This window comes from Nelumbo nucifera, chromosome 2 (genome assembly GCF_055504915.1).
Source record: "Nelumbo nucifera cultivar China Antique chromosome 2, China Antique-T2T, whole genome shotgun sequence".
Taxonomy (NCBI): Eukaryota; Viridiplantae; Streptophyta; class Magnoliopsida; order Proteales; family Nelumbonaceae; genus Nelumbo; species Nelumbo nucifera.
In genome coordinates this window covers 16,613,244-16,629,316 of record NC_142650.1, presented here as the reverse complement: position 1 = coordinate 16,629,316, position 16,073 = coordinate 16,613,244, and the positions used below count along the sequence as shown (strand labels likewise).

Sequence of the window (16,073 nt, the reverse complement as noted above, 5' to 3'; positions counted from 1 at the left end):
ATACAGTGAAGTCTTCTGAGATTATATTAGCTTTGCTTAGAGTGTTGTATGATTTGTGATGCACCGTATCAATTCATCACCATGCCACATTGGATGACAGGTAAGTGCCATATGAGCTAAAACATTGTGAGATGCAATGGCTGTTGGGGGAAACATCAATTTGACATAATTTCCTCCAACGCCCCTGTTGTTATTTTCAGACAAAACGTTTTATAACTGTTTGGAGTTAAAACAGTCTCAATCAAATAAAAAATTCCCATTGCAATTCAAAACGCCTAAGCGGCACTAACGTGATAGGGTTTCAGCTGGGAACGGCAATGGTACCAAACATACCCTAAGGCATCAGGGTTTCCAAACTTGACATGTGGCAAGTTATTATCCTAATCTTTCATATGCATAAGATCAAATCTGCTGCAACCGTGGTCGCATGTGCGACCCCAATGATTTATGAATACACCACCATCTTAAATAAATTGAAGGCATCACATCAATTACTTTTGCATTTAAAAGTAAAAACACCGGTGTGTTCGAATTTCATTTGGAGTCGCATGCGGTGGCAGCAGATTTTTCTTCTGGGTTTTGGGCTCCAAATACAGTGAGAATACATGGTAATTTGCTCTTTTTGCCACCTCCAATAAAATACAGACACAACAGCAATTCTTTTAAACTCAAAATATCGGATAATCAGCTTTTTGATCGCCGGTTGTGAACTCAAATACAACCCGGAGGATCTTTAAATTCTCCCAGGTTCAGTCGTCGACTCGTCGGGCATTTGGTTTGAGTTTCGTGGATGCAAAAGATAGCCAAATCATAGCTGTGTGGATTCTGCCTTTGCGGAACACCGTTGAAATCGGTGAAGATGTTTCCTCGAATGTGCATTAATATGGAGAAGCTGCAGCCCAACAGATCCCCGTGAGTCTTCTCAGAACTGAACTTTGTTTAATCTATCTGTTTTCTTCTTCCCTTTCTGTAGTCACGCTGTCATAGGTGATAGGGCCGCTCAGCTTCAGAGGATCAGCTAGCTGAGCCCTACTTTTCAAGATAGACCAACTCTTGAACCATGAGATGGAGCCAAATTGGGCAAAAGCTATGCTGAGCTCTCCTCTAGCTTGACATCCCTAGCTGTAGATGAGATGGTAGCATGGTAAGACTTATTTTCTTTTATTTGTTTTTCACTTCTAGAGATTGCATTGCATGGCAAATTGATTCACAAAGAATGTAGGATCTCCCTCTCTCTCTCTCACACACACACAATTATTCAATTAATAACATCGTATGCTTCCATAAGAGAAGGGGGAACATGGAAAGCCTCAGTTTGTTTGGATTACAATTTCATTTGTTTTAGTGCAAAAGTTTGTGATTGTAAATGAAGTGGGTTAAAATTTTGATTCATTCCAGGTTTTTCTCTGTTTCTGTTTTGTTTATTTGCAATGTGGATGGAGTAAAATAAAACCTAAGCAAAGCAAAACTGAATAAGAATTTGCAGTGGCATCTGTACTTTTTTCTTATGATGGATACTATGGATTTGTACTAGTGCATATGAAACTGGACCTCAAACAAAAAGAGCGAAGCATATTTTATAAGAGAGGTGGGATTTATCCTCCATTGTCGAAGTATCCTTGCGGGTACGTCATCCGTAGTCAAGCAACATGGGCTTGTAATCTCTAGTACGAAACACTGTTCATCCCAATTAGCCGTCATGCCACCTTGTGGATAAATTAGAGCCCACTGCCCACAGGTTTGCGTGCAACCTTACATCTTCTGCCCACAAACTCTTCCCACATCCCTACCTACAGGTGCATCGTTGCATTGGGATATCTCCCTTGTTATTCATGAAGAGATGTTACTAATACATGGTGGTAGTGTCTTGTGGGTAAGATGTGGAAAGGGTTTGTGGATAGGAAATCTGAAGTGACAGATTGATCCTTAGAAGAGATCTCGAGTGATGGGTTTGGCCCTTAGGAATAGAATGGATTGAAAGTATGTACAAGTTTGAAATTTCACCAACAAATATTATGTATGTATTTGGACAAATTCAAATTGGGTTGGACTGGGCTTGGACTCCCTGAGGCCTCAACTGAAGTCCAACCCAAGTTTAGGTCAAACCTAAGCCCAGCCTGAAGCTTGAAAGCTCAGGCTCCAACCATGCAAAAGCTCGGGTACGGTCAGGTCAAGCTTGAATTGGATTGGAGAGCTTACAGTTTCAGTTGGGGTGGAGCTAAGATTTCTAGGGGCAGAAACCCCCTTCTTCTTATGGATGAGGCAAGTTCCCATCTCCACTACTGGGTCATGTGCTTAACTCAATATTTGTCGGTTTTATAAATAAAAAAAAGATATACCATTTGAACAGCCCATATTTGCTACGACACTAACGTAGCCCTACACTAAAACAACTAAATCAAAGCACTTGATTTGTTGCTGAAGTGACTTCTTGATGGGACTACTGCAGTACATCTAATGCCATTATTTTCTATTTTAGCCATGTGCTGCTAGGACAGTGTATTTGAATATCAAAGGAGAGTAAGAGCCTCCCTAATTGGGTTGTGATTGCACTTCTATCGACTCGTCAGTTCCTATTGATAAGCATGATGACCTAAAAGCTGAGATGGTCACTTATTGTCCCTCCAAAAGTGGAGACCCACGATAAAACTTGTAATTGGGGGGGTCTCCATGGTAAGGTCAATGGACCTCTCTTTCAATGCTTTCCCAATTTTATCTCATTTGCTTAAAAGATTGTATTCTTATCAAATTGATATGAATTTTTTGTTTTCAGAAAATTTCCTCCTACCATAAAAAAAAAAACTGATCATCAATATTGTGAATCTTTTGAAAAAATGTTTTCAAAAGCTTCATGATTCCAAGCAAGAACTTTTTGTCTTTAATCTTTTTAATTAGAATTACAAATCTAAAGTGTGTATTTTCTATATTTAAAAAATATTTTACTTATTTATAACTTAAATGGTGCTCTGTGATATGTTGGAAAAGTCCTTCCTCTGTCTGGTTCTTTTCTGATTTACAGGGATAGTTGTGACTCTAGTAGGCTTACTGTTTTCCTCAACCTGATCAATCGCCTGTCACAGCACCACAATGCCTTAAAAATGTATATATTCACATGAAATTCTCCTCCCAGGCCTCAAATTTTATTCTCCATCTCCAACCATTTAGCTCAAAAGGGACAATTCTATTGTGGAATTCCTTCAATTCTGGGGTAATGATCTCTTTTGACCTGCTTCTTTCATGACTAGAAGAAGAGATATGGTGATTAACAACTTGGAAGCCTCTTGTATAATAGGCTTTTTTCTTGCCTTTTTTCTTAGTGGGTGGATAAGGGAAAGAGGAATTTTAAGTAACTACAATTATCACCTATATATGTTCTAAGGAATTCTATTGACCAAAAAACAGATTACACAGTTTCATAGCTAAATCAATCAGTTGCAACCTAATTTTCTTAATTTGTATTCCCTAATATCTATAGAAGAATCCTTGGACCCTTGGGAGGGGCATTGGCAACGCTGCTTGCTCAGTTTAAATTTAGGCCCATGGACCATAGTAAGTAGGCCAAGCCATGGGCTTACATAGCTTAAGATCAGAAAAGCTAGGCAAAAATATGGCCCATCAGCCACACTCTAGTCATGTGGGTGACGTGGCTTTATTATCCACCGCGAAAATTAAAGAGCATCCCTGAAAGTGAACTGTAACCATGGTTTTGAAAATCAGATCAGACCGGACGGTTGAATTGGTTGACTCGGGCTTGAGCCAAAAAAACGTTGATTTGGTGAGAACCCGAACCGCCTCTATCTCCACTCCATCTTTCTTTTTCTGGGCGATCAATAATGTATATGCCTTCCGATCTTTTCAGCTACTACCTTCAGACTTTTCTCCTTGGATCCTTCCCAATCCCCACTTCTAAAAAGAACTCTACACGCTAAAGCCTCAGAGAAAGACTCTGGGTTTAGCTAGAAGATCTCTATCCAGTTCCATCCGGAATGGTTTTCCTTTGTTGCCAACTAACAAAAGGAACAGAACAAAATATACAGCTATGGTGTGGTCTTTTCGAGAATGGACGACGTCCTTGTATTTTGTTAGGCTTCGTTTGGTAGAGGTGTAAATACAATATTTCATCGCTAGAAATAAAAAACGCTCAAATGTATCAGGATAAAAAATAAACCAGCTGAATACATATTTTACACTCTCGTGCGTTTGGCAAAACGGTGTAAAATCATTGGCGTACAAGTATTGAAGAAGCCATTTCAGGAGCAATTGGAGACAAGGGAAGGGAGGAGATTGAGCAGATTTTTCTGGAATTTACTGTCGGAGGTAGATAGGCGATGGGCAATGGGACGATTAGATGCCTTGATCGTCTGTGAGAGAGAGAGAGAGAAAGGAGGGTCATACGAAGATTGAAACCATGGCAGAAACAGAAGGGTTCCAACAAAGATTGAAATCACGATGTTGAGGGTTATACATTTCCGGCGAAGATTGAAACCATGCGGAGCTGGTGATGAAGCTTCTGCTGAACTGGTTCTGTTTTTGCCTCTGTTCCCATACGAAGCAGGTGATGTATTTATTACCAAATGTAAAATAAAATAAAATTACATATTTACCAAATGCTTGTAAAATCGAACCGGGGTATAAAGTTTACCCCGGTTCAATTTTACACCTCTACCAAACGCAGTCTCAGCCTTAGTAGAATAATAGTTTCCTTACCTTAGCTTTCGATAGACGCTCTTAAGATGTTCATAGCTTAGCACCTGCTAATTGCTATATATATCTTAAGCCACTTTCCTGGGAGAGATAGATCGATCGTCTATGGAGAGACTCTTACTGGACCTGTGGAGATAGAATTCAGTATTCATGGAAATCCCAACTTTTTTGTGTATTCAAATGGACAAGCTACATCTGGGTAGGTCGAGGTTAGTTCCACCAAACAAAACGCTTTGTTTTTCTTCTTTTTTTTTTCGTTCTCTCCTACTTCCCAATTCCGATGCATGCAGATTAACTATCTGTATTAATACACCAAATTCCTCTCTGTCATTTGGGTGAAACTTTTTAGGACTATTTCGGTGTTTATAGCAATTCCGCGTCCTTTTTACTTGTGGGTATGTAAAATAATCTAATGTTGTAAAATATTATTTTAGAGGCTCAGTTTGGAAGGAGTATAAATGCAAAATCTTATATTTGGTATTATTTGTATGAATTTATATTGTATATATTTACATTTGTAATCTTTTTAAACTGAGCGAGGAAAAAAAATCTTAAACTTAGGCTCTGTTTAAATATATATAAAATACAAGGTTTTGCACTCAATATATATTTATACTCCTTCTAAATGAAGCCTTATTTATAAAAGATTACTAATACAAATATATAGAATGCAAAACCTTGTATTTTATATTATATTATATTTTTATATATATTTATACTATATATATTTGTATTTATAATCTTTTTAAATTCAGCTTTAAGTTTCACTTGTTTGCACTAATACAAACCCATGAGATGGGAGTATAAAAGACGATCGAGTGCGAGTTCTAGTACACTTTTGTTTCTGGATTTACTTTTGCCTTGTGCTTTATTTTACCTCCTGCATTATAAATAAACAAAACAAAAGTAAAGTCTAAAATAAACATAAATCCAAATTTATACTCTTGACTCATTGCACTCTCATATTAGACAGCTTAGTTTAATATTGGATTTGGGCATACCAATGGACAGCAATATAAGCTTCATTCCATTCTGTATAGTATATGAGTACGATTTGAATAAACAAAAACCATATCAAAACAATTTTTAGGGCAGAGACAGGGAGAAAAGAGAGATGGCAATATCATATGTTAAGGGTACTTTTGTCACATTGAAAATAGACGAGAAGGCATCAAATGGGGTAGACTCATTTTGCCATTTGAAATTCACTTTCTCTAAGACCATAATAAATGTAACATAAGGAAAATATATAATTCACAAAACCTTTTTACAAGGGATGAGGATTCCATTGAAATATTAAGGCCCTGTTAGTTTTTCGGTAAGTTATTTAACTGGGTAAATGCATTTATCCAAGTGTTTTCTAGGAACGAGTTACCCAAGTAAGTGTATTTATCTATGTTTTTTTGTTTTCCATGTAAATAAGGCAATGGCCATTTTAGCCATAAAAATCTATTATTATAAGGGCATTTTTGTCCCATTCAAGTGTTGGCAACTTTCCCCTAAGGTGAGAAAGTTATTTACCCACATAGGAGAAAATAAACTTTCCCTGGTCCCCACATAAATCTAAAAAAAGAACATAGGATTCTTGGTCAATGGAAAATAAAATCCTATTGACCAACTTTCCCCCCTCTCAAAATCCAGAAAAATAACGCCCTCTTCACAACTATATCTTCCCATGAATAAAAAACATATACGGAGATGTTCTCAATAGGACTGCAAAGATGGTTCATAAAATCTGAATTCCTCCATATGTAATAATTATAAATATTAATAAGGGTAATTTGTAAAATAATTCAATATTATATAATTTTCAGGTTAGGCGACATGGGTCCGGGTTGTGCCTTTAGCATCTCTATCTCAAAACTACTAAGGATCTGTTTGGTTTATAGTCGGAATTGGAATCAAAATCCTTCGGAATCAGAATTAGAATGGCCTATTCCCATGATCTGTTAACTGTTTGATTCAGATAAGAATGGAAATGAGAATTGAAATCAGTAAGAATGAGATTTCAATCCCAAAAAAAAGTACAGAAAATGAGAATGAGATTCCAATTCCGTCCAACCAAACAATTAGAATCAGAATAACCCATTCCGATTCCAGACCCCTATTCTTGCGAACCAAATGGGGGCTTAATATTATTATAGTAGGTTGTAGCCTTATCCTCTTACAGGTGTCAACTTTTGTTATCATGCAAAATTATTCATGGTTCATACTTCATACCAATTCTTTGGACAGAAAAAATCGATAAAGGCATGTCACATGTACGATGTGTCCAAAATATCATATCAACATGCAAATTTATTTTAGACCATCTGATGTATAGTTTATTTTCCCCCTTTGTTTCTTTCTTGTTTTTTTTGGTTCTAACACTATTTGTTGAATATTGACTCTTCTTTTTCCCTTCACCTCAAATACATCCAACCTAAACCTAATCCAGTACTGTATATTTAGCACGGACATGCTACAGCTACTCTATTTGTCAATATATATGTCTGAATATCTGGTGGGTCCTTTGGGGCCTCTGTTGTCAACGCAAAACGCCAATGGATGGGCCCATGGGCTAAAGTATTTTAACTTTTCACGCAAGGACAGGAACTGGACCTACGTCCATGCTTACATCTGCCTTGTCTATATATCCTTACTATCTTGTCAGTTTCAAACTGTCCAACTTGTCCTAACTACGGAGATGAGTTTGGGCCAGACGTCGAAATGCGGTGCCAATAGAAAAAATAAAATTACTATTTTATAATGTGATCCGGATTCAAATGTTTGAAGTGTGATAAGATTTTGCCAAGTAACTATTTCTGACGGAGCGGTGCAATTCAGGAAAAGGGGTTAACCCAAGCCCAACCCTAAGGCCTGGACCTTAGGCGTAGGCCCATCCAGCATTTGTCACATTTTAAGGTCTTTTTATTTGATCTTTACTTCGGAATAGAATAAAAAAAAATTGCATACAAAAATATCATTATAAAGTTCTTAAGCCTTATTTGGGAGTGCTTATCGAGTAAAAATGTGCTTATTTTAAGTACTTGTCCTAATAGGTGCTTAGGAGTAGTGAAGAAGTGCTTTTGAAAAAAAAAAAGCAAAGTTTTGAACTTATACAAAATAGGCTTATTTCCTGAAGAAGTGTTAATTTGGACTTTTTTCTCAAACACATAAGTATAAATATAAGTGTATTTGGTGTAATTCCGGCTTAAAATAAGCGCTTTTCCAATAAGGTCCAATTCAAAATAGGAGATGAGCATACCTAAAAAATAAAATTTTCCTAATCTTTATATAAATTTGCAAAAAAAAATATAAATTTCTTATCCAATAAAAATCAAAATTCCATTAACCAATTTTCCCTCGTCTTAAAATCTAAAAAAAATGCTCCCCACGGAGGCTGACGGGCTTGCGTTATCGTAAACAGCGAGCCAAGCCCATCTCAATTTGAAATGGTGTCCAAATACTTTTGCTCAATCCATCCCACCCACCCAGCCTAGAGCCTAAAAGTTCATGTCCGACCCATGCAAAACTATTCCGAGTTGGGTATGTATGTGTGTTGTATTCAGTCAATGCGGCTGTGTGCCCGCTCAAATCGCATCCCTACGTTGTAACTGGTACGTGCTCGGGCCTAGGGATCAACCAAAAAGTTAATTTTCTGCCGCGATTTGTCAATACCATGACTCGGACAGTTGAGGACAGTCTGACCTTTTATACAATAAATATAAAGGTGACAATACAAATTAACGGTGGTTTTCTGTTTTTTCAGGCAAAAGAAGGCCGATCGGAGGAACACCGAAAAGGAAATCAAATATCAGCAACTTCTACATGCAATTCCCTTTTACAGGAAGTCGACGGACAATCCACCCAGATTCTCGTTACGATCTGAGCACAAGCTAAGGTCAGTTAATCATTCTACAAATTTCTTAAGTTACAGAATTGTATATACTATCGGCTCTTACTGTTTTTAACTGAAAATGAATAAAATTATTTTTGTATTTTATGCGTCTTCTTTTCGTTTAATTTTCTTTTCACAGAAACGAAGAGATCAAAGTCAAAAAGAAACTCGAAATGGCAACTAGGGTCTCCAATTTCTCCGATTTGATTCAACGAGTAACGGCTTCTTGCTTGTTGTATCCACTCTCACGAGGGCGTGATGCGAGAGAAGACTTAGAAGATCGAACCGAGTATGAAGATGCCGAGGTTCAACAGTTCGGCGAAGAATACGGGGATGAAGAAGAGGAATACAAGGTTTGGGAAGAGAAGAATAAGCTGGTAAGCGTGGAGAAGGTGAGGGAAATGGAGGTGTTAATGGGGGAGGTATTCGAAGTGGTGTCGGCGGTGAAAAGGGCATATGTTGGCTTGCAGGAGGCGCATTGTCCTTGGGATTCGGAGAAGATGAGTGCTGCCGACATTGCGGTGGTGACGGAGTTGAGGCGACTGGTCTCTCTGAAAGACAAGTTCCGGAGGAGGTTTATAGGAGCCGGAAAAGGAGAATCACTGGGGCTGGTCTCGCTGAGGGACGCGGTGGCGCCGTACGAAGCGGCGATAGATGAGCTTAAGAAAGAGGTGAAAGCGAAAGAGGTGGAGGTAGAGAACTTGAAGGAGAAGCTGCACAACGTCACTACTACTTCTACTTATAGTGGTAAAAAAGGGAGGTTTCACTCGTTCCACTCCAAGAGGAAAGTCAGTTGCTGCCAAGGTCAAGGTACACTCTTCCCTCATTTTATTCTTAAAATTACGCAAATATCATTCCTTAAGAGAAAAGAACCCCTTTTCTGGTCGTTTCTTTTAAGTTGCCCTCGAGGGCAACATGGTCATTCTGAAAATTGAGTCTCGACTCTCGACGACTGACACACATCTGCCGGTAACCCATTATCCAGTGGCGGAAACGCCTGCACCGGAACTGTTCGAAGAAACGATGAACCAGGTCAAAGAAACCTGCAAGTCTTTCACAGCTCTGCTTCTCTCGTTCATGCGATCTGCTCACTGGGACATCGCCGCTGCCGTGCGATCCATTGAAGCCGCCACCAACCCCAACGCCATCGAAGACCGTACAAGCGCTATTGTTGGAGCTCATCACGCTAAGTACGTACTGGAGTCTTATGTGTGCAGGAAAATCTTCCATGGATTCGACAACGAGACATTCTACATGGATGGCAGCCTCTCCTCGCTTCTCAACCCCGAGCAATTCCGACGAGACTGCTTCTCCCAGTTTCGAGATATGAAAGCCATGGACCCGGCCGAGCTCCTAGGGATCTTGCCTACTTGCCAGTTCGGCAAGTTCTGCTCTAAGAAGTACCTCTCTATTGTTCACTCCAAGATGGAGGAATCTCTCTTCGGAGACTTGGAGCAAAGACGCCTAATTATGGCGGGAAACCACCCGAGGACCGAGTTCTATGGAGAGTTTTTGAGCCTGGCGAAGGCGGTTTGGCTGCTGCACTTGCTGGCTTTCGCACTCAAGCCGGCGCCGTGTCATTTTCAGGCAACCGGAGGAACAGAGTTTCACCCTCAGTACATGGAGAGTGTCATCAAATTTTCTGGCGGTGTGCCAGTGGGTTCAGTAGTGGGATTTCCGGTTAGTCCTGGGTTCGAGCTTGGCAATGGTTCGGTTATCAAGGCCAGGGTTTACCTCGTCCAGAGGGCTTAGGGAATTGGGACTTACGGAGTTCGGACCTTGGGGCTTGGGGTGATGGAGTTGCAGTGTGTAATAGCAACGGGACACGTGTTGATTAATATAAATGAACCAAGTTATCAACCCTCTACCCGATTCAATATCATTTATCCGATTAAAATTCGATTTCAATAAAAAATATTGTTTTATGTATATATTTAATATACTTAATTATATATACATAAAAATCATATATAATTATATAAAATTTTTAATATTTTATATTTATATATTGTATACATAATTACAAAAAAAGTAAACAAATAACCAAAATTTGGTGTGAGTTGACGTTGAGAGACTCTACGAGAGAGATGTGATTCCATCCATTGATCTGCAGCTGCAGCCATGGGCATATATTTTAGTCCGGATGAAGTAAGCATCCAAATTCCAACCTACTAGTTTTTATACACAATCGTTTTTGGTACCATATAATGGAGCATATTGTTTTATTTTTCCCGCTTCAGTAATGGAGCATATTGTTATCGATGGTCATGCTTTTTTTTTTTTTTTTGGTAAAAGCGAGCAAGATTATATTCAAAAGAAAGCAAATAACAGAGTACAAAAACATTATCCAATTAAGTTCTATTTAAGTCTGCTTTGGCCATATCTAGGACTCATTCAGGGGGGTCCTGCACAAAAACCGCAGACTCCTGTAGATCCTTTTTAGCTAGCATATGAGCGACAGAATTACAACTTCTATTAACATGATTAAAGGATATAGAAAAGCCCTCAGTCAATAAGTTAATGTTTATGCATAGAAAGTTTGCATCCATAGCCATTTCAAAACCTGCACCAGAATTTGGCAGTCAGATTCCACTGATATTTCCTCTTTTTTATACATACTCAAAATTTCAAGGCTGTTAAGGATCGCCATTGCTTCCGCTTGAATGGGAGATGAGGCCGTTGACCTTTCAAAAATAACAGTAATAACCTTTCCTTCATCATTTCTAAGCACTGTACCAACCAGAATTTCCTCGACACAAAAAGCTCCCATCCACGTTCAATTTCAACAGCCCTGCAATTGACGCTTTCCAAAAAGAGTTATCTTGATCACTATCAATGGTTATGTTCACTCTTTCGTTTTGATAAGATTATATTAGATTGGGTAAATTTCTTAAATTATCCTTATAGTTTAGTTAATTGACTAAATATACCTTTATTATTTGATTATTGTCTAACATTACTCCTACTACTACAATTAAATACTAATCAAAGGGTTAAACCCTTTTATTAAATCCAAACAGTTCTCTCATTCTCTCTTCACTGTTGCCACCGTTGCGTCCCTTCTTCTCCTCCGGAGAAGCTATCTCTTTTGGGGCTAAAACTAAATTGTTTGATTCTGCGCTATGATGTCATGCTCCAAATGATCAAGGTATTCCCACTCCCATTCACCTTACAGCAGGGGCAACTAGTCTCCCTCGAAGTATCTGTTCAAGGGCAAGGTCAAGGAGTCGTTCTAGGAGTCATATGATTCAAGGAGAACTGCTTGATAGGAATCAACTTGCATTATGGTGCGATGGATCAAAGCATCACTGTTACCAATCTTATCCAATGAAACAAGTTTGTTCGACCGTCTTCCTTGTGCAATGCTGATTATACCGGAATAGGGAGTGAGTACAGCTGGAGGATTCTAGTTGTACAAGTTTGTCTGAACTCATTTCCTCTCTCTCTCCCTCTCTCTGATTAGAACTCTGATTCTCTTGCTACCGATACCAACCTCTCTCTCTCCAATCCGATTGGCTTCTTCTTGTGTGTTGAATTCTTCATTTAAATTTCTCTTGAACTTGAAAGGGTTTACATTTGTTGTCCAACGAAATTAGGTCAAAAAGGTTCTTTTATTCCTTTTTATTTGAAATCTTTAAATCTTTGTCTGAATTTCCAGATTTGATAAGGTTTTTCCCTTTTTGTCTCAAGCGGCTGCAAAATTGGTTAGTTCATCTTCTATTCAACTAATGCTCCTGATTTTTTTTTTTTGTTTGGTTTGAATCTCATGATTTTTGCTTAAAAGAGTTCTATGTCAATTCTCTCTTTCTATTTTATAACATTCGATTTAGATCCCGAGCTTCAACCTCGTTGTTGAAAACTGAGAGATTCATAAAATCCAAGTTTTGTTCTCTTTTGGTGGGGGAGTTTTGAGGAATGCCTGGGAAAAAAATGGAGACGAAGGAGACATCTGGCGTCTCAGAGACTTCTGCTTGTACTACTAGAATTATCACAGGTCACCGCTGGTTGGGTCCCGATCATTTCAAGTCACTGTTGGTTTAATAGTGACAGAGACCGGAAGAGAGAGCTTGTAGCGGCGGTTGAAGAAATTGCCACTTGCCTTCTCCTCCACTGCACAAGCCACCTACCTTGAGGAGAAAAATGAACCAATCTTAGATCTGGGTTCAGATCAGAAACAATACAAGGAGGTGACCTACAGGTTGAAGAAATCGCGGGCAGTAGCAACGACGATCACCGTTATCTCTTTGAATTCATTTTCAGTTTGCCCTCTCTAAATCTCATAGCCGATGAAAGGGGACTATTCATCCTCCCTTTCCTCTCTATGTGAACGATCTCCACATTTCAGATTTTGGTTCAGATCTGAATGGACGACCTCCATTCTTCTGCCAGCGGGCTTCAGCGGTTGGATTTTGAGCGAAATATTGAGATTGGCGTGAACGCAAGTCAAATCCCGTTCGGCATGAACTCCGCTTCCGTTGATCTCTCCGGTGGCGCTGCTTACGCATCAATGGCTTCCATTGTTGGATCGAAGAGAGCTTGGAGTCAGGCCATGATTTGCAAGGTTCGAAACTGATGTCAATCTAGTATTGATGGAGATGATAGAGGGAAGACAAAGAGAGGTGGGAGGAGGAAGGGGATGAGGGTAACATTGGATTTTAAAAAATTTTAAACGGTCACGTGTGTTCGGGTTTTGGTGAAATATTAACATACGCTAACGATAAAGGTAGAGTTAGACAATTGTTAAAAACAGTAAGGATACACTTAGTTAATTAACAAAACCATACGGATAGTTTAAAAAATTTACCCTATTAGATTTTAGCGGGACCCTGCGATGCATGAACCTTGTCAAAAAATTTTTGAAGTAAATGAAACCATATGAAATTTGGGCATATCACATCTTTAGTTCATTGATATACTTTATTTAAATAATTTGATAATTTTAATGATTTTAAATGCAAAATGGATGGTGTGGTAGGTCTCTTATCAACTTTAAATAAAAAATAAGTTGTAATGAGAGCAATCAATTTCATTAGATTCACCTAAATAACCAAAATTATGAAAATTGATTACCTAAATCTCTAAAACAAATAAAATTACAATAGTTAAATTACGAAAAAGTACCAACATTCCCAAATTTTATTTACCACAAATTAAAAATTTTAAGAAAATTAATATACAAAATTACCAAAATTAATCAATTAATACTTAATAAACCTACAAAAATTATTCATTCATAAATTAGAAAAAGCTAATTGTTATTTTACCAAAACAACCAAAATTAATTTAGTGAAATATATTGTTTGGAATATACCAAACTTAAACAAATACAAAACTAATTTACCTAAATTACCAACATTGATTTCCCAAATAACCAAAATTACAATAATTAAATTCCTATAAATCACCAACATTACCAAAATTTACTTACCAAAAAATAAAATTTTTAGGAAAATGAATATACAAAATTACCAATTTTAATATATCAGAATGAATAATAAATTTATTTTTTGACATAACAAAAGTAATCACCAAAGTTACCAAATTTAAAGTACAAAAACTACCAAAATTACTTCACTTTCATAAATTAATAATTACAAAATTACCAAAATTAATAAGTTAATAATATCCCAAAATCCTCAAAATTGTTCATTCATAAATTAGAAAATAAAATCTAGTTAATTTACCAAAATAAATAAAAATTAATTTAGTTAAATGGTTTTTTGGGGAATATATCAAAATTTAACAAAACTTACAAAATCAAGTTATCAAATTAAATCAACCAAAATTAATTTATCAAAATCCATTATGAAATTTACCAAAAATAATTTACATAAAGTAATTACCTCTAAATGAATTTAACAAAGTTGATAAATTATTAAAAGTTTTGCTTGGTAATTACGAAAATTTATTAGTAATTTTTGGTAAATTATTAATTTACCAAAATTAAGAAAAATGAATTTACTGAAATTAATTTTCGGTAATTTATCGAATTATTGCATGCATGATCAGTCTCAATGAGCCGTGTACATGATTATTTTTTAAAACCACTCTATTTAATTATTCATTGATATGTGTTTTTATAGGCACAATTATCAAACAATATTTTTAAAAATTCTACACATGGCTACTCTCATACGAGTCAGGTCAAACCTTCTATTTTCTCAAAGAATTATTTTTTAGTTTCTAGTCATGAGTGTAATAACGTAATTTTATTTGACAGGGATTAGCAGGGATTGTAGAATATCCACAAGTAACGACCTCTAGCAATTTGGAAGTTGGAAATGACGATCCAAAGGTTTGTTTTCATAAGTTGATTGATAAAAGTTTTTTTTTTTTTTATAAGTTGATTTTATTAACTTTTGGCTTTCAGGTTGAGTTTCTCTTGGGGATTACACACAGTGCGGAAACTAGCAATGCGGACCCACCAAAGAAGTCAAACACATAAACAATGATTCACATTAAAGTATTTTCTTTTTACAATGCATTATAGCATTTATTTTGGTTTTAATCGGTAGAATCTAAGAAAAAATGGTAAAACTGTATTTTTTTATTCAGTTTGCAAGAGTATTTGTCTTGTTAGCAACAAGTTTGATTACCAATTTCAAATTTTCTTTTCTTTTTCTTTTGTTTTACCAGTGCTATTGTTTTTTGAAGGCTAACATGGTTGACTAGCATATAACTTAATCTACTTGAGTGAACTGTTATATGATTCATGATGACCCAGTTTATCATCCATTAAATGATCGTTACAAAGCAATGTTTTTTCAATGCACAGTTTAAGAGCATTGGATGTTTTAACAATGGTTTTCAAAATCGGACCGGAAAACTGGGAACCAATCATCTAATTGGTTTCGTTTTTCTCCAAAACGGTTGATTTTGGTCATTAAACTGCTGAATCGGCTGATTAACCGTTCAAACTGTTCAAACCGTTTGAATGGTTTTGACCATTTTTCAAATTTTTTATTTTTTTATTTTTTTGTCAAAACGGGCCAATTGATCAGGTCGAATGGTCGGACCGTTCGAATTGGTAATCGGACCCCTGACCGGTTTGATCACTAGTTCGATTTTAAAAACCATGGTTTTAACAGTGATAGAGAGACATGCATGGAACAAACAAAGATTTCTTTGACAATTAAGAGCATGGATGCTTTGCAACATAGTTACTATTGACCAAGGTTTTTGAACCGTTGTTGACTCCGATGGTCGGACCGTTCAGCTCGGGAACCGTCCAAGCAATCGGTTCTGCTTTACCTCAAACCTAGTTTTTTGTCAAAACCGTAGAAAAAGTCAATAACCCATTGACCCAAGTGATTGAACCGTCGACCCTTTCAATGCTTTTTGATCGTTTTTTTATTTTTTATTTTGTTTGTCAAATGGACCATTCGTTTGAGTTAGACTGTCGAATTATCGACCTATAAACTAATGCCCAGAAAAGTTCCATTTTCGGGTCGTTTTTTAAAACGTTGCTATTGATAAATCTCTAAACATG

General features: G+C 37.0%; 1 protein-coding gene and 1 long non-coding RNA gene across 5 annotated transcripts; one reads left to right on the top strand and one right to left on the bottom strand.

Annotated features, from left to right (window-relative positions):
• The first annotated feature begins 706 nt into the window (after positions 1-706).
• LOC104597022 (protein GRAVITROPIC IN THE LIGHT 1-like) lies at positions 707-10,451 on the top strand. 4 transcript variants are annotated; one of them, XM_010258399.3, is made up of 4 exons: positions 707-912; positions 8,456-8,587; positions 8,724-9,394; positions 9,570-10,451. In XM_010258399.3, the coding sequence occupies exons 1-4, from the start codon at positions 860-862 to the stop codon at positions 10,334-10,336; spliced, it is 1,623 nt and encodes a 540-aa protein (XP_010256701.2). In that variant the 5' UTR covers positions 707-859; the 3' UTR covers positions 10,337-10,451. The 4 variants fall into 4 exon arrangements, with proteins under 4 accessions (XP_010256701.2, XP_010256702.2, XP_010256700.2 ...); XM_010258400.3 differs by lacking the exon at positions 707-912 and adding an exon at positions 4,416-4,555; XM_010258398.3 differs by lacking the exon at positions 707-912 and adding an exon at positions 4,770-4,913.
• LOC148801954 (uncharacterized) lies at positions 4,051-4,827 on the bottom strand. The gene is made up of 2 exons (XR_016082841.1): positions 4,708-4,827; positions 4,051-4,536 (listed from the first exon to the last, which is right to left on the bottom strand). It is a non-coding gene; the product is annotated as an uncharacterized LOC148801954 (long non-coding RNA).
• Positions 10,452-16,073: the final 5,622 nt, after the last annotated feature.

Excerpts from the sequence above, each read along its gene's own strand:
- LOC104597022 (XM_010258397.3), top strand. The coding sequence starts at position 8,239 with ATGTGTGTTGTATTCAGTCAATGCGGCTGTGTGCCCGCTCAAATCGCA. Across the intron at positions 8,304-8,455 it reads GCATCCCTACGTTGTAACTG|GCAAAAGAAGGCCGATCGGA; the intron begins GTACGTGCTCGG and ends CTGTTTTTTCAG. Across the intron at positions 8,588-8,723 it reads CGATCTGAGCACAAGCTAAG|AAACGAAGAGATCAAAGTCA; the intron begins GTCAGTTAATCA and ends TTCTTTTCACAG.